Here is a 25,333-nt window from a genome sequence, read left to right on the forward strand (position 1 = left end):
GAAAGTCCGAGCTGGCACAGGAGGAAGACGGTGATTTGCAAATCATTTCAATCCTCCTACTGACTGAAATATTTCAAAGATAAGAGACTAAACATGAAAATTGAGGAATTGTATGATTTTATCATTTGTTCTTTGTAAAACACGCCAATATAAAAGAGGAGCATCCCAGATATGCTCAAACAGACTGAACAGGAAACAGTTTCAGCATTGGACATAGATTGTTTTGTACTGTTCTTCATCGCCGTGCAACCTGGACACATCATCAGCGATGTACCCGGGGGCATCAGGTGTTTATGGTTTTACATCAGACACCCTCACTCAGGTGACCCAGCCTGATGAGGTGTGGCAAAGTATGTTCCAGGTAGTACACTCTGGCCAAGCCTCATCACTTTTCAACCACAGCAGTCTGGAAGACTCCTCAGCTGCTTCCAAGATGTTATTGATGTCTCTCCTCCTTTACAGCCTGTATATTTACACAGTGACTGACCTGTGGAACTCCCGTCTCCCACCTCGATCGGCAAACAACATAGTTTCCATTCCTGTTTCAAACAGTCAGCCGTCGGGTCATCATGTTTCCCCCCCATTTCCTCTCCTGGGTCTCCTCCATAATAAATTATATGGTTTAGATTTGCAAATAATTGCATGGAGAAACTATTTAAAAGGGATTGTAGTTTTGTGTTGAGGAAATATTTTGTGTTTTAAACTATATCTGTTTAAAGTCTCATTATGAGACTCTCATACATGTAAATGCTGTGTTTAAAGTAGATCACTGTGAAAATGTAAAAAGTTGAGACAAAAATGGGGACCTTTTTGTTACATTTTGTGAATGTTGCTCTCAGTCAAAGTGAACGAGAATTTTATTCTTCAGATGATATTTTACTTGACGAAAAACGTTCAAGAACATAAGAAAAAGCCCCACAACTTTCTACTTCATGTTTTATTTCAGATCATTATTTTGTTTAGGGTAACCCAGAGCTATAGAGTAAAGCTCTGGGGTAACCCACAGTAGAGTGATAAGGCCCAGTGCTGATAAGTGCGACCCCTTGTGTCCAACCACAATATTACAGGCTGTTGAACGGCAGAGCGACCGACACACGCGGCAAGCAGCCCGCCACTCGCGATAACTCGCGTTGGAGCAGGAGCAGCAGCAGCAGCGGAGCGGAAAAGGCGGGAGAAGACTGCCGCTTCCGCGTCCGCGTCCGCGCAACAGCACAGAAGCACAAAAACACTGTGGCGAAATGGACGATAAGTTAATATTGGCTGTATTTAATTACCCAGAGCTGTTCAATGTCACACTGCCTAATTACCGCTGCACGGAAAGTCGGGCAAATGCCTGGCGAAACATCAGTATCACTCTGGGTCTCCCATGTGAGTATTTGTTTACTGTTTACTGAAACTTTACTGCCAATTATTATTTGCTTAGAAGCGGTTGTCTTGTAAGACTGAATAGGTATAAACCTATCCCATAGAGTTTTATGCATTTGACACACGTTCTTGTCAATTTGCAGCCTTTTGGTACGTTTTCCGCGCTACTGCATCCCGTCGGCTTGAATGCAGCCGCGCGCGCCTTGCTAGCGGTAGCAGCCGGCTGCTCGCACGCCGTAGGCCGCGCGGTGCTTAACGGCACAGCCCGGCTCTACTGAGCCGGTAGCCGCATGTCCAACCCTGCGCGGTGGAAGAGGAGACTTGCTCAGCGTCACAAACTCCATTAGATAGCTCGTCAACGCCTGAACTCTTACTGGAGGTGTCGTTAAAGCGGCGCCTCCGCGGTGTGTTGAATAAAATATGCCAGAGCGTCAAAACGGAGCCTCCTCCCAGCATAAAATAAATCCAGGTGCACGAACTCATGACAGGAAAGAGACCGAGATAGAAGGGAGCCTGAGGATTTTGCGTGGTATGACCGACACTAAAAGAAAGTTATGGAATTAGGCAACTGGGGCGTTTCTCTGAGCAGCTTTGGAAACGTATAACAATTAAACCCCAAAATGTACCACGGATATTAGATCATATAATATAATATATTATATTATATGATCTAATATAGGATATTAGATCATATAACGTTTTGCAGGTTGCAAAACAGAAAAAAAGAACACCTGAAAACACAAGTGTACAAAACACAATAGTTAAGAAATCATCATCATGTGAGGTTATGCACCCCACTGAAGTTTTGCAGTTTAAAAACCCCATTTAAAAAAAAAAAAATTCACTTATAGTTTTTTTTATTATAGGAATTCAAAACCAGATAACACAAATTCAGCATGTGTTCTTCTTAGATTGTGATGTTCTGCTCTGGTTCTACTTTCCAAAGGCTGAACCACCACAAAGTATGACTGACCCCAGAGATAAAGTGATTACTTTACTATTTCAATGGGAATTTAAACAATGTTCTGATCAATAACCACTATTGTTCTGACTTCTAAACTGGGCTGCATGTTTTACTGTGTTGTGGTATTGATGCGTTATGCTCTACAGCTATAGGTCAAACAATGTAAAGATGGACTTCACTGATACGTTGGTCATAACTGGTCATCCAGTGCATAGTCAGCACCTCTAAAGCTTCACTGCTGGAGGCTCAGCTGCAGAACTGTTGCACCGATTTAACTTCCTTTTATCCCAACAGTCAGATTGTTTATAAAGCTTGAACACTGTATTAAGGCACACTCAAAGTGTTTTGTCAATTCTGCTGTAGCAGCACAGGAAGGTCAATGATGTCCCCCAAAAAAGCTTATTTAGTTTAGAGCAAACAGCAACAAATTTCTTCATCACTGAACAGTTTATTTGCCCCACTCCCCTTTGTGCCATATGTCGAATCTTAAAGGGATAGTTCGCCTCTTTTGATGAGGCTGTATGTCATCCCATATTAGCAATATCATTTATGAACATTGACTTATCACATCATAATATCATACACGGTGTGCATAATTTTCTTGTGATTTCATCATTTTTACACCCATCTCTCTACTTTTTTTAAGCTGAGGAGTGCAAAAGGAAATGGAAGAACTTAAGAGACCGGTACCTAAAGGAAGTCCGAATGGAAATCAAAAGCAAGAAGCAGGGAGAAATCATACAGAGTAAATGGAAATACAGACAACTTATGAACTTTATTGCCCCCTTCACTGGATCAAGAGGTAGTGTGGCGGACATCTGTGGCAACAATGACGACGACCAGGACAATCCAGACAATGAATCTGGCAGTGGAGAGGGAGAAACCACTCTGTATGAGGCTGTCAAAACACCGCAGAATATCACAAAGGTACCCGCGAGTCCGCCCGAAAACAAGCCCCAGGTGGCTCAGGAGACGCAGGTGGCCCAGCTGCCTGTCGTGGCCAAGATGCCACCAGTTCCACAGATAACCCCCACCAGCAATACCGGCCGGAAAAGGAAACCTGTGCCGGAGTCGATGTCGCCAACTTCTCCTCAAAGCACGCAGTCACCAACAAAATGGCTAGTCAAAGACAATGGCGCCTCGTTTCCCTCTAGGCCGCGAGATGAAGACGAACTGTTTCTGCTGAGCTTCGTTCCGGCCCTGAAGCGACTTGCTCCACAGAAAAGGTGCGAGACGAAAATGAAGATCCAGCAGATCATGTACGAAGCAGAATTCAACGTTGCGCAGGCAGAATCGCAGACGAAAAAGATGGAGCCCGAAACACAGGACTAATTCTGATGAACTTCTTTTGTACTTTTTCTAAAAAAAAAATCCTCCATGAAACGACTCCTCTGCTTTTCTTTACAGTACAGATTGCTGGAGTGGAAGTTGAACTGTTCATGTAGAGTACGTTTTAGTGTGTCTGGATTTTACGTATTTATTAGACAAGACTTTTGCAGTTGTGACGTCTCAATAGATTTACAAATAAACAGAAAAAACAGACAATTGATTATAACTTCATTTATAAAGCTTTACTGTCAGTAGAGGAAATTCACTTTTAGAAAAGTTACTTCATGTGCGACAACCGGTCTCCATTTGAACTCTGTAATTTACAGTATTTTACATTTAATTACAATGGCATAAAGAAAACACAGCAAAAGGATTGTACAATTTAGAGAGGAAAGCCGTTTTCAAACAGATGTGATGATTTGCTTACTGCAACAAAAAAAACAAACTCTTTTTAAAGTCTAACCTAAAACAAAGAGCGTCTGACGTTATTGTGGCTGCTCAAAACACGAGTTTGATCCGAGCCGATGAGAAAGAGCAATCTGTAAACATCTTGTATGGATAAATGAAGGTTCGTAAAGTTCACTCCTTGTTTACAGTATAGTTTCTTATCTGTACATTCCTGCATTTGTGACCTTTAAAACTCAAAAACTGTAGCGACCACAGAAAAATACACAACCTCACAGTGAGTGCGGCGAGGCTTGGTGACAGCTGCGTAGCTCAGTTGACGGTCAAAATTAAATTAAAAAAGATTTAAGACTAGCAGTGAGTTAATATGGGAGCGATTTCGGGCACATCCACAATGGGAGAAAGCTCATGCCAGCAGTATATGAGAACGCTTAGTTCCTTCGCTGCAGCAGATTTGCATGAATGGGCTGTTTTGTTGTATTTTTTTTTCTTATTCATGAGACAAAGAAAAGCACATGTAGATTCACAAATGCCCGTCACATGCATATGTCATATGAAGCAGCAATAGGTTTCTATAATTTTTAGAATATCTGCATTATTTAAATGTCACAAGACTGTGAAAGACCGGAGAGAACCAAAACATGTATGGTGGAAAAATCGTAAAGACACTCGAAACAAACCAAGAAGAAACGCGTTAATACCTTGCCTCTGTCAAATGTATTGGGCTAACACGGTGCGTTCTCTTTCCACGCATTTACGCAATCAGTAACCAAAACATAATCACCAGAGCCACGAACAGGAAGAGTCGAGACAGAAACTGTTCGTCCGTGTGTTGCGGAGTTCCAGGAGCCGCTGTTAACACAATAGTTTAACGGAGGTTATTCTGTGTGCTTTCGCTAACATGTACAAGGAGTTCAACGGGAAATGTGCAGCTACCTGGAGGAGGCCGCCCATCGTTGATGTTGAACGCTGTGGCAAAGATACCAAACGGAAAGGCGCCAATTCCAAATGACATCTGGAAACCGCCATCGCCAAATCCAAATCCCTGAAAACCCTGCGAGACACGTCATCAGGATGAAAAGCTGTGAGTACACTCTGAATATGTAGCCGTGTTACTATACAGACACGAGGTGAGGTGTGACACAACATGCAGGAAACGTTGTATTCCATTCTCATGAGAAGACCTGCATCTCAGCCGTTAACATGTAATAGATCCCAGAGGGAAATGCCTTCCTGTTAATTGATACAGAGCCCAGGTTTGCGCTGCAGGACTTACATCATCGTAGGCAACGTTTACATCATGAGCGCATAATATTTCTCAACGGCTCAGGTGACACGGAGACTAAAACGAGTGGCGGTGTTGACAGTGGTGCAAAATCGTGACATAATATACATTTAAGATGAGGCTTTACTCGTTTGTGTACTTACACCACGGTTTTCCGGCTCAGGTCTTTGCCCTTGTGGTCGAGGGGGTGTTCTTTCTCTGAAAGACAATTTAGTAAAAACTTATCATCACAGAGATTTACACGGTTTGTATATTCTTAAAAATTCAGAAAAAAAAACAACTCTACATTACAAAATGAGAACTGAGCACTTTTTCCATTTAAGGATGTTAAGGTAGAGTGCAATTACTCAATACAATATAGTTTAGAGTTAGTCTGTACTGTATTAATACACTGAAACACCCACCTGGGATCCTGTTGGCCTGTGCTTCCCCTCCCATATAAGGGGATTACTTTGTCTCGGCTGATACCGGCTTTACATACCGGACATACCTGTCTGTTGGGTCGGGTCTCCAACCACTGCATAGAAAAAAAAAAAAAGACAATAAAGACATAACCACTTCATTTATAAGGCCTCCGCGTCAATGGGCCATCTTTAATATCTACATGCGGAAAAGAGAACAAAGGGCCTACATACCTGATGCAAACACGGCCAGCTAATCAAGGGTTCAGATCCAGGAGAGAAAAGAGCAGGGAAGAAGTTTGATTAGTTAAATATCACTACCTGACTAACATGACACCGATAGGAAGCAAATAAAAAACTGCTAAAGAAAGATTTAACTTGAGTGGTGTATCATACTGACACTGAAATCAGGCCAAGACCTCATTTATAAAAAAAATTAAACCCCTTAAGTAAGACCTTGTTTTGACATCAACTATAAACTCCCAGTCAAGTTTATTCGAGACCTAAGGACCTATCAGAACATTGCTGAAGCAATGTTTTCTATGCTCTGCATCTTTTATTAATCGGGGTCAGAGTACAAATCAAACTAGATTTTTTAAGGTTTGGCTCCTGATGCAGAAGACCTGACCTGTTCACAGAGGCTGGCCCATTACATTTGCTATAGAGACTGGGAACTAGACCTGATAAACATAATAAAAAACATCTGTTTACATGTAGATTTGTGTGGATTCGTGTTTCGTAGACAGGTTGAAAACAACCACATTTCAGTGATAACCAGCATTAGTGGGTCAATCTTATCTGTGCTGCCGTTTCGCTGAGAACACGAAGCAGAGTACAGTACTTCAGTAAAAACACGATGTACTGGTTCTACACAGTTCATGCTGCTGTAGCAATATTTTATTCCATTTAAGAGTTGACGTCACACCACACTACATTTACCTGAAAGCTACAGTTACTAACCACTTTATATAATATATGGTGTTTTGGTGCAAATTAAACCAACTCTTGATAATCATTTAGAGCACTGATAAGAGGATTTTCCTAAATGGTGAAAAACCATAATAAAAAGCATGTACACATACAGAATCATTCAAAGGGAGCCCCAACTACGTGAAACAAAACAATCAAATGCTGGTTTTATATGTATGCATGCTTATAAAAAAGTAACAGTGACAGCTAACACCTTTCCACATGGGAGTACATTTACTTTTCCCATGAAAATCCATGTTGTGTTGGTGCTGAATTTGAACAAAGTAACACTTACGATGTCTGCTTTTTATTCATACTTGTAAGACAGCCCTTTTGCTGTGTGGTATGAGCACATTTACTTAAATCAAGAGTGTGAATGCGTCCTCCACCAGTGTGTTCTTCTGAGGGAATCAACATTTTGAGGCAAATGTCAAATACTATTAAAATATTTTGTGTAAATTGGCAAATGTTGCTGAGTCTTAGGTGCAAAACCAGTATGTGAACCAGCGACAACCGGGTCAAAAACAATTACACATTTGCTGGGTAACTTGAGTCCTACTTAGTCTGGTGGTTTCTGCTTTCAAAACAAATAAACAAAGTAAACAAAAGTCAAAGACAGTAACTGAAATCTTACCAGAAGAGGTGACCACACAAACTGATCACGGCATCCTTGGCAGTGTCCAGACATATGTTGCACTCGAAAGTGCTGTCCTGGCTGCCACCATCAGCCGCAGTTGAGCCGCTGGACCCGGGACTTGTGTTTTCAGCGGCCGCAGCGGAGCCGGAGGATGGAAGAGGGGGGGCAGCGGCGGCCATTTATAAAAACAGGATCCACTAACCAGGACAGTACAGTTGGAGTGACTCCGTCGGCACTCAGCGTATCAATATACACACATAGGGAGGTCCAGATGATAAGGTCGGTGGCTAACAAACAGAGGAAAAAAGGATAACAATAAAAAAGTAGAGTGAGAGAAAAAAACAATTTCACCGACTGCTAGCTGGTGTCCATCAGTATGGAGAATGTACGCTAACGTTAGCAAGCGAAGAAGGTCTGAGGTCTGACGGCGAAACCAAACACAGACCTACACACACTATTGTGTTCAATGTAACGTGGCTTTCATTGTATAGGTTTATTGTAGCGGCAAATCGTAACTTGTTGTGAAAAGTTGAAAAATTATCCTTACAGCTGGTTGCATCACATCCGCAACTCTGGAAACCCCGGTAGCAGTTCCTGTTGTTGGAGGAGGAGGCGTGTCCCTTGACTCAGGGGGCGTGGTTATTAAGCTAAAGTCTTTAGTTACCATGGCGCTCTTAAATACACACACACACACACACACACACACACACACAGGCCTGTAGTGGTCAAATTAGAGGTGGGTAAACTATGAATTTTTTGATCAGACAGACCGTGACGCGACGCGACGCAACGCAACGTGACGCGACACAGCACAAAGCAATGCAAGGTGCCGCGAATCTGTATGGCTGTCCTGGCCATATTCCATGACGTTATCAGTTAAAGTCATATTAAATCAATGACAGTCAACAAATGTGTTTGTAGTTTGTAGTTTATTAAATTTCAAATTTCAACAGTAAAGAAAAGTATGTGTAGAGTAAGAACTATCTACAGTAGATATGGTGTGTGTGTGTGTGTGTGTGTGTGTGTGTTAGTATGCATGCTTTTTAAAGTAGTGCCCAGAGGGCCTCCTTGTCCGCTACGTCAGGTTCTGCCTTGCAGGGGCGTGTTCTGGGGTCCATGGCTCCCCTGTGCTTCACCAGCCAGGACTTCATTTCCAGGACACCAAATTTATTTTGGATTACAGTGAACCCTCGTTTTTCGCGGGGGTTACGTTCCAAAAAGAACCCGTGATAGGCGAAATCCGTGAAGTAGAAACCTTTTTTTTTTTTTTTTACAATTATTATACAATGAAATACTGCATAATGCATTGAAACCAAAGAACAAAGCCGTTTTACAGGCCCAAGCATTTGTTTAACAAATAAAAGTACTGTATAAACGTTTTTTTTTTGTTGTTTTTTTTTTTTACAAATAACTACTGTAGCCTACTGTAAAATAATCATTTTCATCATCAATACGAACTGAAGGCTTCAAATTGCGGAGATCAGCACTGCCCCACCGCGACCCGAGTCATTGGATTAGAACGGGAGAAAATGAAAAATGATTTTGAAAAAAAATACAAAGTACAGTGAGACAAATAGTGACTCACGTGTATTTCACTGCTCTTCTGACTGAGCCGCTGCATCCTGACTCGGCTCTGTAGCGTTTTTTTCTTCTAAAGCCCGCGGTGCAGGTGTGTTTTTTTCGAGAGAAGAGCATAGATCGGTAGTTGTTGTCGCTCTTTTTTCTTCTGGGCAAAAATATTTATATATACCGACATGCCACCATCGATTATGTTTGAGAACTGTAATGAACGTGTACGTGTACATATTAAACCGCAACGTTATTGACAAACAGGTAGAGAAGAAGTGGAGAGACTGTTTAGCCAATCAGAATGCAGAACACAATGCACGATGCAAATCCGTGAAGCAGAGAGACCGTGAAAGGTGAACAGCGTTATAGCGAGGGTTCACTGTATTCCAACGGCAGATCACAAAGCGCAGGGAACTTTGACGTGCGTAATTGCCATTAAGAGCTGCGTAAACGCTATTTAGAGGTGGGTAAACGCTATTTAGAGGTGGGTAAACGCTATTTCCTAAATTCCAGAGGTGCGTAAACGGCGTTTACGTGCGTTTACCCTCCACTACAGCCCTGCACACACACACACACACACACACACACACACACACACACTCACATATGATTTTTTTTAACGAATTTAGTGTCTCCTTAGAAAGTGGAAATATGTAGAACAGAGTTACTCATTTATGTGCACTGATTTTATTGAGGTTACATAGTTTTTCACTGTGTTTATTGCAAACAATTCACAGCTAGTCATAGCCAAAAGCTCAAGACATCCCACAAGAAGGAATTTCACGCATTAACAACATCACACATACACAGAAGAAATTCATTCATTGACAAATAAGAGTTTAAATACAGCTTTTAAGTTAAAAATAGATAAAAAGGCAGTTATGAGCCCATGCCTAGTAGTTTCAGTTGACGAATCTTATAACTTTGTCATGAAAATTTGGTTTAATAAACAATCATGTCATGTCATTGTCACCCAAATTTACAATACTTTTGATCTACATTCAAGCTCCTTGGTGTCAAATGTATGATTAATTTTTGAGTATTTCCATTGACTTGGACCTTGAGTGATTGAGACCACCTGTGCGTAAATCCTCTGCCATCGCCTCCTCAATCCTTGATGTCAAAGACCTCTTTAGAGTCTGTTTGAAGTCGTTACCAATGAATACATAGAGAATGGGTGATATGAAGCTGTTGGCTGAAGCCAGAGTGGCCCCCACTTTCAGTCCAGTTTTAAGTACTTCCAAGTTTTGGTTCTGAATGTCCAACTCCAAGAGAACAAAGGTATGATAGGGGAACCAGCAGAGGAAAAAGGACAGGATGAGTGCTAACATGATTTTGTAAGGCTTTTTTGACCTGATAGTCAAACTTCTCAGCTTCACACCGAGCGTCACACAGCAGAATAAAATAATTAGGAAAGGAATCAAGAACCCAAAGATAAATCGGCTCAGTGCCACTGCCTTGTGTCTGTAATGGCCCATGTAATCTGTATAGCACTGAGTGACTGAGCCATGGACTGTGGTTTGTCTGTAGATCAGTGAGGGCAACGTTAGGAGTGCAGAGAGGAGCCACATCAGGGCGACCACTCCAAATGCTTTCTGCACTGTCCGGTGGTTGTGAGCCCACACAGGAAATAAAACCATAGCACAACGATCTGCACTGATTAGAACCAACAGAAACACACTGCTGTACATGTTGAGAAACAGGGCGGAGGAAGTGAGTTTACACAACACTTGTCCAAAAGGCCAGTGTGAGGTTATCATGTAGTATACTTCAAGGGGCAAAAAGACACCAAATAAAAAGTCTGAAATGGCCAGACTGGTATACCAGGTGGTGATGACTGTTGTTTTCATTTTCCATCCACAGATCCAAATCACTAATAGGTTTCCAGCAAGCCCAATAACTGATATAATGATGTTGACTGCCACCAGAACATAAGTCAAGGAAGACTGAGAACTACGAAATGTCAAAAGTCCCTCTGTACTTGCGTTGTTTTCGGTTTCATTGTCCGGAGTGTAATCATCATACACAATGTAATCCACATCCATGGTTAATTTTCCTGAAACAGGACGCAACATGAATTTCTTCATAAACATTTACACAGCAGTTCTCAAATGTATAAAGAAACTACATTTTGATATGAAGACAAGAGAAATATACTTGAATACTTACGTTGTGTCTTGATGTGAAAGTAATCACTGTAAACGACTGCTGCCAACTGTTGTTCCTTGCTGCTGTAGTCAAGTTCTCACTTCTGTTTCCTGGCAGTGTTACTAAGAGGAGTGACGTGGATAAGAAGTTTGAAATTCGGTCACAATGGTTAAAAGAGCTGAAAAGAAAAAAAATAGTTGCAATCTCAGAATGGGAAATCCCTAAATCACAATCGCATAGTAAGGACAAGCAGCACCAGTTCACTCTCCATGATCAAATATTCACTGTGCTCATTTCCTGGACAGTCAGTATTTTTCAAGATCCTCATCATAAAGATTCAGATTAACACAGTCTTAAAAATGAGGAAGCATCTATGTGGTAAAAAGAAATAATCAGAGGTTTTATTATCAGAGGGAGAGAAAATAACTTACTTCACCTCGCTTCTGATATCGAAGCCAAACTGGCAGATTTGTGAAGACAAACAGTATCATTTGTTTGTCAGAATTGACAACAGAATGGATATTAACATAGGTTGTACATTTGAATTTAGTTTTTAACACAGCTGATAATTTCACAACCTGCTCATCACCGAGCTCACAGAGTCTGTGGAAAATAACGACCGCCAGTAGAAAGATGGCAGGAAAACGAAGCAAAAATGGTAAATCTCTTTAGGAGTTGCTGAACATTGCATATGCTGACACACGCTGCTTGCTGAGTGTTACGTGTAAAGACTAAATTATTTTCAGTTTACATGGTGAACAGGGAAACATCTTATTAGTGCAATAATCAGGACCCCATGGGTGTCTGTCAAGTTTTGCAGCCTGTATGGACCTATATAAAGTATGAAATTAGATAGATTGTAGACACCTATTAAGTAAAACATTGTTTCATTTCATACGCCACAGGTGTTGTTCTAAACAAACAGTTCTGCACAGTTCACAAAAAAAATCATATGACGATGTTATGCAACAGAAAAAAATGCTGACTGTTGTATTTCCGGTAAAACAGTCACATGGCAACTTCATTCCTAAAAAAGTTGAGACGCAGCATAAAATGCAATCGTTTGCAATTTCATCAATATAATATATATATTATTTGTGAACAGGCTGGAGCTCGGGTCAGTGGTTCCATTTCTACCCACTTAGAGGACGTCTAAGTGTCCTCGGGAAAGACACTGAACTATGTAGTCTTAGAAGTACTGTGAGACTGTGAATGTGGCGAATTTTGCGTTTCATGATGTTCACATTTGTTGTTTTTCTTTGCATGACAAGGCGTTTACCTCCATTTGTGGATGGCTCAAAGTAAGGCAAGGAAAGTTCATTTGTAGAGCACAATTCATACACAAGCCAATTCAAAGTGCTTTACATCTACATAAAATCACAAGAATGCAAATAAAATCATTAAAACATAAAAATAATCATTAATTAATTAAATTAAAGGCAAAGAGTGCAGATAAAATACTTTCAGTTGTCATATGCACAGCCAAAAATAACTGTTTTCAGCCTGGATTTAAACATTGTCAGAGTTGAGGCCTGTCTCACATCTTCTGGAAGGCTGTTCCAGATTTTAGGAGCATAAAACTGAAACGCAGCCTCACCTTGTTTAGTCCTGACTCTGGGCACCAGCAGAAGTTCTCAGAGTCCCAGTTGGTTCATATGGCTCTAACAAATACAAGTACAGAGATGTACTTTGGCGCTTGACTATGAAGAGACTTGTACACACGCAGAGCGGTTTTAAAGTCTATTCTCTGATCGACAGGAAGCCAGCGCAGAGACCGAGTTTTTATTTTATTTTAGTCAACACATAAATGTTCTATTTGCTGCTTTAAAGACCACACATTTAAGTGGTTAGCAATCAGTAACATTATCTCATTTATAAAGGATTTACATCCTCTACAGCCAAAGATTTAATAATCAGTAAAATTATCTTCTTATTTATAAAGGATTTACATCCTTAACATTAATCTTATTAAAATTCGTGTAATGAAATTCCCAGTTGAGCTTTGTGATTGACAAGTGCCCGAAATCATGCATGGGTGGTCACATGACATCCATGCCTCACCTATCCCAAAAGCTGCAATGACTTTATGATTTTAGTTTTAGATCACAAAGTAATGGCTCTAGTCTATGGCATAAGCATCCCTCATCACCCGAATCGACTCAATAAAGGACGTTCACGCTGAACTTGTTTACGTAAACCCGGGCATGCGCAGTTGCAACTCATTTAGCCCCTCCCACAGCCCGTTACGTCTGCTACAGGCTGAAGCTGCTGTTTCAAACTGCGCACTTCGGTCAACATGGCGGGTATTGTCGCGAAGAAGTGTCTCAATCCTCTGGCTTTCATCACCAGGAGGCTCTCTGCTCCGGAGATTTTCACTCAGTGCTGCTACCACCAGAAGGTAAATCCTCCTGTCAACTAAAATGATGCCACAGCCTGTTGTCCTCAAGTCTCAGGGTCACAGTGATGTAACTGCTTTTTTTTGGGATAATGTTTACAAATATTGCAACGTAGTTGGAACAACTCTATTTCCAGTATAGCTTAATGCGAGTGCTATAAGATGGCAATAGAGGTTACCTCGCTAAGGAAATAAGACTAAGTTTGTTTACTGCAGTGCTTGGGGATAACAACAGGAAAGTAGCTTACATGTTGGCTGTAAGTTACATCAGTCAGCCAACATGTGGGGGGAGAGAAATTACCTATCATCAGACTCCAGGAGGTTCATCAGCGATCATAATCAAATTTGTTTCATTGTGGCTAGTTAGTAGGTTTTACAGCACTTCCCTAATCTTCCTCCCAGCTGTCCACAGTTTTAATTCTTAAATCACATCCGATTAAAATGCTTAAAGTGATTATGTTGCGGCACAGTGTTCAAGAAACAGGTACATATGTTCCTGGTTTTTTTTTTTTTCGCATGTCCGATTTAACAGGGTGAAATAGATGTGTGGTGCTGTGAATTAAATATTGTTTTACCATAAGGGGAATACTTTTGACAATCTTCGAATCCGAAAAACCCATTGGACGCAACAGCTGTGGGTTGTCTATTGTTTTGATGTAAATATAAGATCATTTTGAAAGCTCAAAATGATCTTTTGAGCTTTCAAAAGTCAGAATGTCAGAATGACTCAGCAGAAACTCGAGGAAGGACAGGACAATAGAGTTTGTCTGGTCGACAATGATATCCAGTCCTAAGCTGTTTATTTATAAGATATCCTTACATAAGAGATTAAATTCCTGGTTTTGTAACAGCGATGGCAGGACTTTTTTGGGTAGAATGTACAATGCTACCCCGGGACGCCTCTGTCACCCGGCCTCCTCACATGGGCTTCAGCATCATGGAAAAGCAGTTTCCCAAAGTCCGAAAGTTTTTCCTTATGCTGCTTTCTCTCTTGCTGCTGTCTGAAGGTGGTGGATCATTATGAGAACCCAAGAAATGTGGGCTCACTGGACAAAACCTCCAAGAATGTTGGAACTGGCTTGGTGGGTGCTCCAGCATGTGGAGACGTGATGAAGCTTCAGGTAAACTGCAGCCTTTTAAACTTATTAGGGCTAATCTATAAACATATAAAAACACAGCCAAAGAGTACTGATGAACTGCATCTTTTTTTATTATTATTTATAGGGGAAACACACCTTCATTTACTTAGAATATCAACAGCATTTGGCATTTAATTCCACTGGTTAAAAATCTAACGGATATGTGTGATATTGACCTTTTTAACGCTCGAGTAAAAATGAAAAACTCCTGACAGATCGAGGTTGATGACCAAGGGAAGATTGTGGATGCCAAGTTCAAAACTTTCGGATGTGGCTCTGCCATCGCTTCCAGCTCTCTGGCTACTGAGTGGATTAAGGGGAAATCTGTGAGTACGCATCTTAACAGACACAACACTTCTTTCTCTTTCTTTTGGAGTATGTCATGTATGGGTTTTCATGTTTGTTATACATTGCACTTTCACCCTCATCCCGTTGACGGGGCAGATTTGGTGCTCACTGAAGCTGTGTGCTTTGTTTTTTCAGTTGGATGAAGCTTGTAAGATAAAGAACACGGACATTGCCAAAGAGCTCAGTCTTCCTCCTGTTAAACTCCACTGCTCCAGTGAGTTTTTAATACGTTTTCCTCATCACATTTCTTTGTCCAAACTGTTGTGCACGAGCATACAGGCTTGACGTGTTTTCGTTGCCGCCCCAGTGCTTGCAGAGGATGCCATCAAGGCGGCCCTTGCTGACTACCGCATCAAGCAGCATGACAACCAGCAGGAGGCAGTCGTGGCCAGCAATTAAAGCGGGATGCTTCCTGTTGTGGAGAAGAGAAGTGGCAGTCCAGCGTCCCTGTTTCCAGCTATTTTGATGTCTAGTACACCATGATCAACCCTCCACAGCAGTGTTATACCAGGCTTTCTAAAATAGTCTGCAGTCCTGTAACCCTGCCCACGGCATCTTTTAGCCTGTCACGTAAACGCACAACGTAAGGTTTGTTGGTACAAAGCTGAGCCTTATTTTTTTTTTTTTCGGACTATGTTATGTCTTCAGATTTTGATCTGAAAGCTGAAAGCTGTATGCACCTTGAAAGCACTGACTGATTGATACGCAAATAAGTGGCTCGAAACAAAGAAATGGGTCCAGTAGTTTTAAGTCTAATTTGCAATATTTATGAATGCTTCCTTGAAAGCCTGCAATAAAGTATTCAAAATCACATTGTGTGTCCTTCCGATTTATCACTCAGACAGCTTGAAAAAGATATATTTTAGACATTTTTAGCTTTTGTTTATGGGGAAAGTGCAGGTGTGACTCATTTTTATTCCTTGTCTTAGTTAAATGTCCATATGACCTTCTGTGGTCAACTACATTGTATGACTCCAGAAACAGGCCACCTGGATTAAAACGATAGTTATAAATGCTTTTATTCCCACCTTTGCACTCAATGCTTTAACTGAAATAGAGATGTGTATCACATAAGTGGTGACACTCTATCAACTTTGAACATGCAAATCAAAGCTATTCTCAGGCAGTGGATTAATCTTAAACATTCTCTAGACTAAAGCAGATAGTCGTTGCTTAGTGTGTCTCTCAGAAAGTGAAAGCAAGTGAGAACGTGCCGCACACTTCACAAAAGTAGCTCCTGTGCAGTAACGGTGGAGAATGTAGACAAATATGTGAAATTTCAAACATCCTCAACACAAACATACCCAAAAAAGGTGACCTATTTTTATTGGCTACGGTGAATTATTTATAAAAGCATGAATTGTTCATTGAGTCAGAACTCGAGTATGGCTGCAACTGTCCCAGCTCCACAGAATGGAAAAAAGAAAAGTTGCAAAATCTCTTTTGAGTGGCATTCATCAACTTTTCTGCGTTTGCTTTCTTAAACCTGGAGAAATCGGTGAGGGTTTACTCACTTTTGAGTTTGAGGCATTTAGTGTTGAGCTTTTTTTAAAAGGCAGTTTTCTCTCCTGCAATGAGCTGAAGTGTTGCAGAGTCATTGTGAATGTGCAGAGAGGAGGGCCGGAGACTTCTGCCAGGCGTCGGCTCTTGGGAATCATCCCCGTCTTGAGTCAGCTGCTCTGGAGGATCCAGCTCTGGACTGGCTGCTGCTGCCTCAGCTGCTTCACTGTCAGAAAGCTCACACTGCTCCTTCTCCTCTGGGACACTTGGAAGCTGCTGGTTCAGGATGCTGCCATCTGGCTTAGAGCTCTCCTCACAACTGTGGTCTGCTACTTTCTGACAGGATTCTCTTCCCTCTGCAGTATCAGTGGATTTATTTGGCGTGCGTAGGCTCTTGGCAGCCCTCATGATGTCTGCCTGGAGCTGCTTGTGAGAGTCCACTGGCTCACTTTGCAGCTCAGGAGCAGCTTTTTCGTGCACTTCGTTAAAAGGTTTAGCACCACCAGTTTTGTCCCGGTTGTCCACATACATTTTTGAGGGGAAGGAGGAAGGGTAGTATGCATTGACCTTGCGCCTGCGGCTCATGAAAATCGCCCCACAGATAACGAGGAAGACTAGAAGGAGAAGCGTGGTTGCAACCAGGATGAGAAGCATGTTCTCCTCCAGAAAGTTTACAAGCTGTTTTAGGAAGTCTGTTTCCTCTTGGGCTGGGTCAACCGGTGTGGTTTGGTACTCAGTGGCGAGGACTCTGGTAGACACAGAGGAATTGATGTAACTGGGATCTTCCTCATCTGTACTTCCCTCCAAAGAGCTGTAAAAAGGTAGACGTGTGCCCAGGCTGCTGCTGATGCAAAACAACACACACACACAGATCTGATGAAGGGCCACCGGGAGCATTCTTTCCTCTCAGGATCTGTAAAAAAAACACTTAATGTCAATTCCATATGGGAAGACAGTTTATGATTCATGTGTATGTTTATGTCATTCAGCATCTGCTTTTCTTAAAGACATAAACCGGATTATTTAACAGCTGCCGTTCTGAGGGTTTTTCCAGCGTATTCTAAGACATTTCTGACCTTGTGAGAAGGAGAATATTATGAGTGCTTTACAATGTAGGATTTTAAAACTAGTGTTCTCAAATCAGGCATTTCTATTTTTTCATTCAACAGTTACAAATTAGAAACTGATTAAAATCCTTCTGAAAAAAACATTTGTCATACAGTTGGACAGAGTGGTGCAATGATTAGAAAAATACCTTTCATAACAGCAGCAGTTATTAAAGGATCGCAGCTGAAATGTCAACTACATCAGTGGGGATTGACTTTGAAAACCTGTAAACTGCATCAAACCTTCAATACTGCATGGACACACAACCCTGAAAAGTTGTTATAAAAAAAAAAAAAACTGACTGCAAATCATTTAAACTCTGCTATAAAGACAACATATGAGAATTTTTAAACTGAGAGAAGGTTTTAGTCCAGTACCTGGTGAGTAACTAAGACGTCAAGCATTTCCCTTTCAGCCTAACCCAAATAAGAGAAAAAGACCCATCTGAAAGACCTCACCAGACACCAAACAAATACCAAGCCTGAGGCTGATCGAATGAGCACTTGGCAAAATATGTGAAGAACATGTAGACAGACGAACAGGGACGCAGCGATTCTGCTGGTTTATTAGTGCAATATGCAGTGTGCTTATCTTAAGTTTGACGTCAGCAACCTCAAATGTAAAACAAGTCTAAGATAGATGATATGATAAAGGTATTTACCACTTTGTTGCTTTCATTCCTCTTTTAAGAACACTCTCGTTCTTGCTTAAGTGCTCAGTTTTTTGTTTTTTTAATTTCATAATGTGCCCACTGTTTTCAAAAGATGACAAGTCTGGACTGCAGACTGATCAGTCCAGCATCCCGACTCCAGGTATTACGGCCTGCTGCTGGAATTCCTGCAGAACGAGGTTTGGCATTGTCTTGCTGAAATGAGAAAGGGCGTCTCTGATAAAGATGTCTGGATCTGGATGGCAGTATGTTCTGTTTCAAAGCCTGCATATTAATCATCACGAGTGGTGCCTTCACAGATGTACAGGTTACTCATGCACATGTGGCAGAGACACCTGAGGGCCAGAAGATTGTGATGTCGATGGTCCATCGATTGAGATGTCTTAAGTTTCTCTGAAACTTTTGATAATATCGGCTGTTATTCAAGATATTCAGATATCAGATATTATGACATTTTTTAGCATTACACAACTTTTCTAGTCTTTTGTTGCACCTGTCCTAACCCATAGAAAAGATGAATAAAAAAAATAATGAGTGAATAAGTATTGCGGTCAGTTGTAACACTGTCACAGTCTGCATCTTATGTTTTTGTTACGTTTAGTCCTGCCATTTCCTCACCTTTCCTTGGTTCCCTCCTGCCAGTCTTTCTTCCCTCAGCTGCCATCACTCACTAATCACCCTCCTCTGCATTTAAAGTCCCAGTTGTCATTCACTCATTGTCAGATATTCACCGTCACATCTCATTTCCAATCGGTCTGTTCAAGTTCTTGCTTCTTCGTGTCCAGTCGGGTCTGTTTCTTCTTTGGTTTTTGTTTATCAGTTTTGTTGTTTGGAATTCCGGCTTTGCCACGCCTTTTCTTACAGTTTTTTTTTAAATAAATCAAGTTTCCATTGGCAATTTGGGTCTGCCTTCGGGTCCTCTCTTCTCATCTCACCTCGTCCACAAATCCACATTTCATACAACTCATTTGGGAATGGTTTTGTATTTATGCTGCATATTATACACAGCATATCCGTTACAATAAGCAATTAATCAGTCATCACTCTCTACCATGTGCTTTTTTTCCAGCATTGAATGAATTGTGGACTCCATTATAGTATCTGTGCAATAGCTGAAAGGAGTATAAAGTTAAAAAGATTATCTTGAGAGTCATATTTTCTCACTTCTAACCAGTGGCAGCAGAATACTTAATAATAATAATAATAATAAAAAAGAACAGGTAAAACCAACAATATTTGCACGACTTGTTACCACATGGATGTTTGGGAGAATAATTTTTTTGCAACTTGGATGAACTAACCCTTTAAACTCTGATGTGTCCATTGACTTGGCTCACACACTCACTTTTTCCTCAGTGTGTGTGTTAACTGGCCGCAGCTTCCAGACATTTATCCCAGTTCTGCTGCATCTGTGTGCAAGCTGGCCCACATGAAACTCTGCTCTCAACTGGAAAAGGTTTTTTGTTTTTGTTCTCGTCCAGTGAATCACACCAGACTGAATGTACACAGCCACACATATGTGGACATGAGGTGATCGGTTACACACAAAGAAACAAATCCTCACTCAATAGATTCAGGAAAAAAAAATCGAAATATATATTTCTGTTTGGTTTTATGTCTACAAAGGAAACTAAATATAGTCACAAAGTCTTGTTAATAATAACAATAATACTCTCACTTCTTGAGTCTGGATGCTGCTCTCACAATGCTGGTATGTCGAGCTGTTTTGTGGGCTGACAGGATGTCAAGATAACTCTGTTTCAGTACATTCAATGGAATAACTAAATTTAGAAGAAAAACTAGATAAAATGACACATTTCACTCACCATGCAGTGTAGGAGAAGAGGTGTCTTTGCTAGAATCCCTTGCAGGCTGAATGAAACCCGTTTAGAAGAAGGGAACTTAGTGAGAACACAGCAAAGAGTGCATGCAACAACTTAGGGAACCACGCCACTTCTGCAGTTTCAGGTTTCAGTGTGAAGGTTTGTCTGGATAGTGCAAGAAAGATGTCATTAACCATGAGTACAGATCCCTCCTTCTGCTGCTCCACTGTTCTCCTCCCCCTTCAGTTTCCCCATGAGTGTCTGGGCTCTCTGGCCTGCGCACAGATTGTTCTTGTTAGGTAGGAGTTTATAATGTGCTGTGGGGGCAGGGACCTCCTCTTTACTCTCCTGTGTGGTTGACTGGATGTGCAAGGCCAATACAAAATTAGATAAATACTTTAGAGCTTTAAAAGCCACACCAAACCATCCCATGATCACAATGTTTTCATCAGATCAACCCTCTGACTGACAGCCTGGCCTTCACCCCGTCATTCACATGATTAACAACAAAACAACCCCAAAAAGAGCCAGAGAGCAGCTTGTAAGAGTGACCTGCATACGCAGGAAGTGGTTAATGTTTCCTGTGAGGACGAAACACCCGTAACAGCCGGGAGACGGGGGGGAAGGAGGGGACCACGCAATGTAGACCTTTACAGACAACGTGGTGTTCTTTATCCAGAGACGAGCAGTTAAACTCACACGACGGGAGTGTGACCACTTTAGGGAGGCAGTGTGACCGTGCATGAGTGAACGCATTTTTTGGCAAGACTGCTATGTATGCGATCGCTCTAGACAAGTCTAGCTTTATATGGTCAACAGCAGCATGAGATGAGGTCCTGTATCCACCAGGTTTACATCTGACTCGGCTCTGTTGATAGTCAAAACTGTCTGTTTCAGTTCTGTGAAAAAAGAAAAAGGCTTCATGGGCCTAATATGCAGTCAGAGAACTGTTTTCGTTTCACGGGAAGGGAAGTGAACATGAAATCCTACCCAGTGTAAGAGAAAGGCCTCTTGTGAAGCCTTTTATAAATAAAGGAACTGACTGAGTTCAGAGAGCATCCAGTTTTATTATGAATGTTTACCATTTACACACACACATAACCACATGTACCAAAAAACCCCACCTTCATGGTAAAAAACTAAAAAGTTGTCTTTTGACCATTTTCATCAGTCTGAACAGGACATGGTCAATAAACTTTGGTAACATAAGTTTATAAAATTGAATCTTTTTTTTTAACGATTTCCCAGAGAGATTCCTGGAATCATTCTAGGTTAAGAGCAACATACATCATGTGTTCAACTGGTAAATGATCAATTCCAATTAAAGAGGCCTTACAGGCATACAGGCTAATATCTACATTCCTTAAGTGTGCTCTGCAGCTTTTTTTTTTTGTACATGTAAAAGATCTCTAAAGTTTTAAAGACCAAAGTCAGCAACAGAGGAAGTTCTGTCGAACAAAGAACAAACATCTGCTTTACAATCCACCGCTTTTGACAAATTAGAGCAGAGGCAGCCATTTGAAGAGGAGGGCCTTAAAAAGAAAAGATCTAAAACAAAGGAAGAGAGAAACTTTGTTTTTTAAAAGATGCAAGAAATTGTTGGATCCTCGTACTGGTAAAACAAGGTTTTCAATAAAGAGTTAAATAAGACATTTGCTAAATAAATCAAAGTTCCGAAGCTGCATCTTTACACTCACGCACCTTAAATCAATCAAAATCCAGCATTTGAACTCTTAAACCTTCAGGCACCAGTAAACGGAACCGTGTATGTGAGTAACAAAAGTCCCTTTAAAAAGCAAGCCTTCCTGTCTCTTGTTGCAAAGCGAAATACCATCAGGGCTCTGCTCCGGATGTCCATAAGAAAAAACAGCTTTGATAACTCCCAGCATCCTGGCTTGACTTCTCCAGTGGGGGCCAAGTGTTAAGTTATGCAAAAAGTATTGACTTTTTGCCCAAAAATCCACGTCACCTTATCAAAGGAGTTTGTGGCGCTTGAACATGAAACAGTTTTTGTTTGCGGTTTCCGTGTCTGTTCCGCCACATATAGGACGGTCAGTGAAGCTGAACCACCAACATCAAAGTAGCAACTGTTTCCACAACACTGACGCTCCACAGATCAGTTCAGTCTAATGTGCAATGAAAGCATGCTGTTCATTGTAAATACATTCAAACATAGCGGTCATTTTCTGGAAGAAAGCTGCTGAGAGTGAGGTTATCTCCTCCATCCTCATCGCTGTCTCCAGCCGCAGGGAACACCAGGACTCCGTTTGTGATGGGATTGCGTTGCCGAGTATAGACGTGATTCCTCTCAGGCAGCAGAGAAGAGATGCACATCATCTCGGTCGCCTGTTGAGGTTTCCTCACCTTGTACTTCATAGCGGAGAGCTTGGTGCAGAGAACAATGGTAGAGACAATGAAGATGGTGGCCAGCACAGCCAGGGAGGCGATGATAATGAGGCATTGCTTCACAGTGCCACGAATTGAGCAGGGCTGGACCTTGTTGCTTGGAGAGGTCTTTGGTACTTCAGTGGGAGCTTCTGTAGTTGCTGCAACTGGTCTGGTTGTTGCAACTGGCAACCTCTTGGGTGCATGAGGGTTGAAGATTCCTGCAGGACTGGTGGAGATGGGAGAATCCGTTGAAGCAGAGCTCGACTCTGCTTTGTCAGGAAACTGGGATGTGAAGTTGAGGGCATTTGTGGTCGAAATTGAATGAGATTTGGATGAAAGCTCAGTGCTGGTGGATGTTTCAGTCCTAGTGGGGCCATGGACGGGCGCTGCCTCAGAGGTAATATTTGCTGTCAGTGTGGCAGTAGAAAGTGTGGGACTCTGACTGAAGCTTGAAGTCATCTGAGTAGACTTTTCCGAAGGGGTGGTGGTAGGTAACTCTGGCGTACTTTTAGGGTGAGTGATGGATGTGGGCTGAGATGACACAGCCACTGTGGTGGCAAAATCTGTGGAAGTTTTACCAGGTGTAGTCATGTTTGTTGAACTGGTGGCTGATGGTAGATGGAACGGATCTGTTGTATGTTTAGCTGTGTCAGTAACTGTTGACTGGGCTCCACCTGAAGCTGTGGTCCCTGTAGAGGATGCCTGGGCTCCACCTGAAGCTATGGTCCCTGTAGAGGATGCCTGGGCTCCACCTGAAGCTGTGGTCCCTGTAGAGGATGATTGGGCTCCACCTGAAGCCATGGTCGCTGTCGGGGATAGTTGTACTTGATTCTTGTCTGTGTCCTCTGCTGTAGAGGCAATACGTGTAGGGCTGCTGGTCCCTGCTGTTGCTGTAGTGTTCATGAGAACCAAACCATCCATGCTGCTGTTAGTTTTGTCAGTCGCCGCAGTGGGTAACACCTTCCTCTCTGCTGCTACAGCAGTACTGTCTTCTGCAGATTTGTGAGTTAGGTCCCAGGTTACAGGCTGCCTGTTTGTGTTGTTTGGCCCAACAGTGATGTTAATAATCCTTGTTTCTGGTATGGAAGTTGTCATAGACTCCACGTAAAACAAAAGACACACTCTCCATAGCAAAGGCACGTACATCTTTGTGCTGGGGAGCATTATTGCTGGATTAAAGATCTGAAATGACAGAAAAGGGTCAAGTTTACTGGTTTTAGATAAAGTTGTTGGTTAAAAATCTATTACAAACGGTTGAATTGGCAAGACATACGTGAGGAAAATTCTGTCATGTGTTTGCCCCTGACATATTATGTATGATGAAGCAATCATGTGCCTTTACCACACCCTTTGCTTTATTTCCAACGGCATGAACCTAGAGCCACTGAATCGGTAGATAAACTATCCTAAATGCAGCTTATACAAGAATCCATTTGTGTCTTTTTGGATCGCAGAAAAGTTCAATCGGAAGACATCGAAACAAAATCCCACTGTTATTGTTTTAAAAGATGGTGTAAAAGTAGGAAGAAAATCTTAAAATAAAGAGTACATGTAAAAAATAATAAAATAATTCTACATCATTACTTGAAATTATACCGTGGACCCCAAAGTCAGAAACATTCACCATTTCAACATGCTACTGAAACGTGTCCTCTGAGACACCTGTGATCGTCTTACCTCGTTTCTGGTAAAGCAAAAGGAAAAATGTGAGTTAAAAACCGATCAACGCTGAGTTCAGCTCATTTCAGCCTCTCTTGAAACATATCCTCGCTGCTCTAACATGCTGACTGTTGCGCTGCAAGATGAAAGAAACAGGAAATGATTACACTCTTTTTAAAAAAAGCACTATGGTATATCACATTTTGAGAAACCACAGTTAGGCAGAGACACTTCCTTTTGAAACATACAACTTTATCTTACATCTGCCACACCAGACCTTTTTCCCCTTTGGCTTCATGAGCTCAGCTACTAAACTTTCAGAGCATGTATTTATTTGTTGGAAGAAAATGTGCCTTACCTGACAGATGGAAAAGCAGAGAAGAGCTCAGGTTCCTCTGTGTGGATCGTCCTTTGCACGTACTGATTACTTCTTTATTCAAAGTAGCAGGAAGTTTTCAGTTCTGTAAACCGCTCAGATGACTCTTGCATGTCAACCCTTGATCACATTTCTGTCGAAGATTTAAAGCTACTTGTCATGTGGATACAAAGCGGTAACTAAGGGATTTCAAGGCACTCGGAGTTCACCACAGTGACAGAATATCAGTCACATGAGGACAACATTATGCACATTAACTGTATTATATGATAATAGGGTCATGTTTTTTAAAAAGTGCAAACTCTTTGGACTCCCACAGTTAAACTCTGTGTGGTAATAGAGCTGTTTGTCTGGTGGAAATTGTAACTGCCACTTCCTGTGCCGATGAGTCACACTGAGATGTGGTTCTAAAGAACATCTGAGTCAAAAAATAAACTGCTTGTTTTTTTTCTCCTGATGGTTACCATGCTATGAACAAAAAGGAAAATGCACTGGATGAGTGTGGTACCTGTTTTTTTTGTACACATTTTATTCTGTTACCTTCTACTTTTTTTTTTCAGGCGCTGGTCAATTTTGAGAGTTTGGGTTTCATGTATTTGTTATTTTCTTTAAACACGGGCACACTTTAAATGCCGTACGGCTGGGCCAATAAGAAATAAAATAAAATAAAAAGCCTGTCTGGATTTAACTAAGCAAATTATCTGCAGTTGCTTCAGTCGCTCAGATCGAGGTTCAGCAACATCCTGTGCTCAGTAGATTAAAAAATTAGGTCACCTGGCGACCTGAACATACTGAGTGACTGGGATTTTCCATCAATTGATTTATTTTCTTCCTTTCTTCTGCAGCAGGCGTCACA

The 25,333-nt window shown here is 41.5% G+C and overlaps 4 protein-coding genes across 5 annotated transcripts; 1 reads left to right on the top strand and 3 right to left on the bottom strand.

Moving 5' to 3' along the window:
- The first annotated feature begins 1,133 nt into the window (after nt 1-1,133).
- Nucleotides 1,134-4,562, top strand: LOC142372917 (uncharacterized). The gene is made up of 2 exons (XM_075455923.1): nt 1,134-1,368; nt 2,976-4,562. Exons 1-2 carry the CDS (start codon nt 1,239-1,241, stop codon nt 3,659-3,661), a joined length of 816 nt encoding a protein of 271 aa, XP_075312038.1. The 5' UTR covers nt 1,134-1,238; the 3' UTR covers nt 3,662-4,562.
- rnf185 (ring finger protein 185) lies at nt 3,875-7,970 on the bottom strand. The gene is made up of 7 exons (XM_075455924.1): nt 7,903-7,970; nt 7,353-7,642; nt 5,984-6,002; nt 5,753-5,865; nt 5,492-5,546; nt 5,000-5,117; nt 3,875-4,915 (listed from the first exon to the last, which is right to left on the bottom strand). The coding sequence occupies exons 2-7, from the start codon at nt 7,532-7,534 to the stop codon at nt 4,818-4,820; spliced, it is 585 nt and encodes a 194-aa protein (XP_075312039.1). The 5' UTR covers nt 7,535-7,642; nt 7,903-7,970; the 3' UTR covers nt 3,875-4,817.
- Nucleotides 7,971-9,608: 1,638 nt separating this feature from the next.
- Nucleotides 9,609-11,343, bottom strand: LOC142372716 (chemerin-like receptor 1). Its single transcript, XM_075455669.1, has 2 exons — nt 11,094-11,343; nt 9,609-10,980 (listed from the first exon to the last, which is right to left on the bottom strand). Exon 2 carries the CDS (start codon nt 10,967-10,969, stop codon nt 9,953-9,955), a length of 1,017 nt encoding a protein of 338 aa, XP_075311784.1. The 5' UTR covers nt 10,970-10,980; nt 11,094-11,343; the 3' UTR covers nt 9,609-9,952.
- A 9,758-nt stretch (nt 11,344-21,101) lies between these two features.
- Nucleotides 21,102-24,512, bottom strand: selplg (selectin P ligand). 2 transcript variants are annotated; one of them, XM_075455335.1, is made up of 4 exons: nt 24,460-24,512; nt 24,120-24,237; nt 23,195-23,624; nt 21,102-23,155 (listed from the first exon to the last, which is right to left on the bottom strand). In XM_075455335.1, exons 3-4 carry the CDS (start codon nt 23,604-23,606, stop codon nt 22,221-22,223), a joined length of 1,347 nt encoding a protein of 448 aa, XP_075311450.1. In that variant the 5' UTR covers nt 23,607-23,624; nt 24,120-24,237; nt 24,460-24,512; the 3' UTR covers nt 21,102-22,220. The 2 variants fall into 2 exon arrangements, with proteins under 2 accessions (XP_075311450.1, XP_075311449.1); XM_075455334.1 differs by having other exon boundaries at nt 21,102-23,624.
- Between the last annotated feature and the right edge of the window lie 821 nt (nt 24,513-25,333).

Source organism: Odontesthes bonariensis, chromosome 22 (assembly GCF_027942865.1).
Source record: "Odontesthes bonariensis isolate fOdoBon6 chromosome 22, fOdoBon6.hap1, whole genome shotgun sequence".
In the NCBI taxonomy this organism is placed as follows: Eukaryota; Metazoa; Chordata; class Actinopteri; order Atheriniformes; family Atherinopsidae; genus Odontesthes; species Odontesthes bonariensis.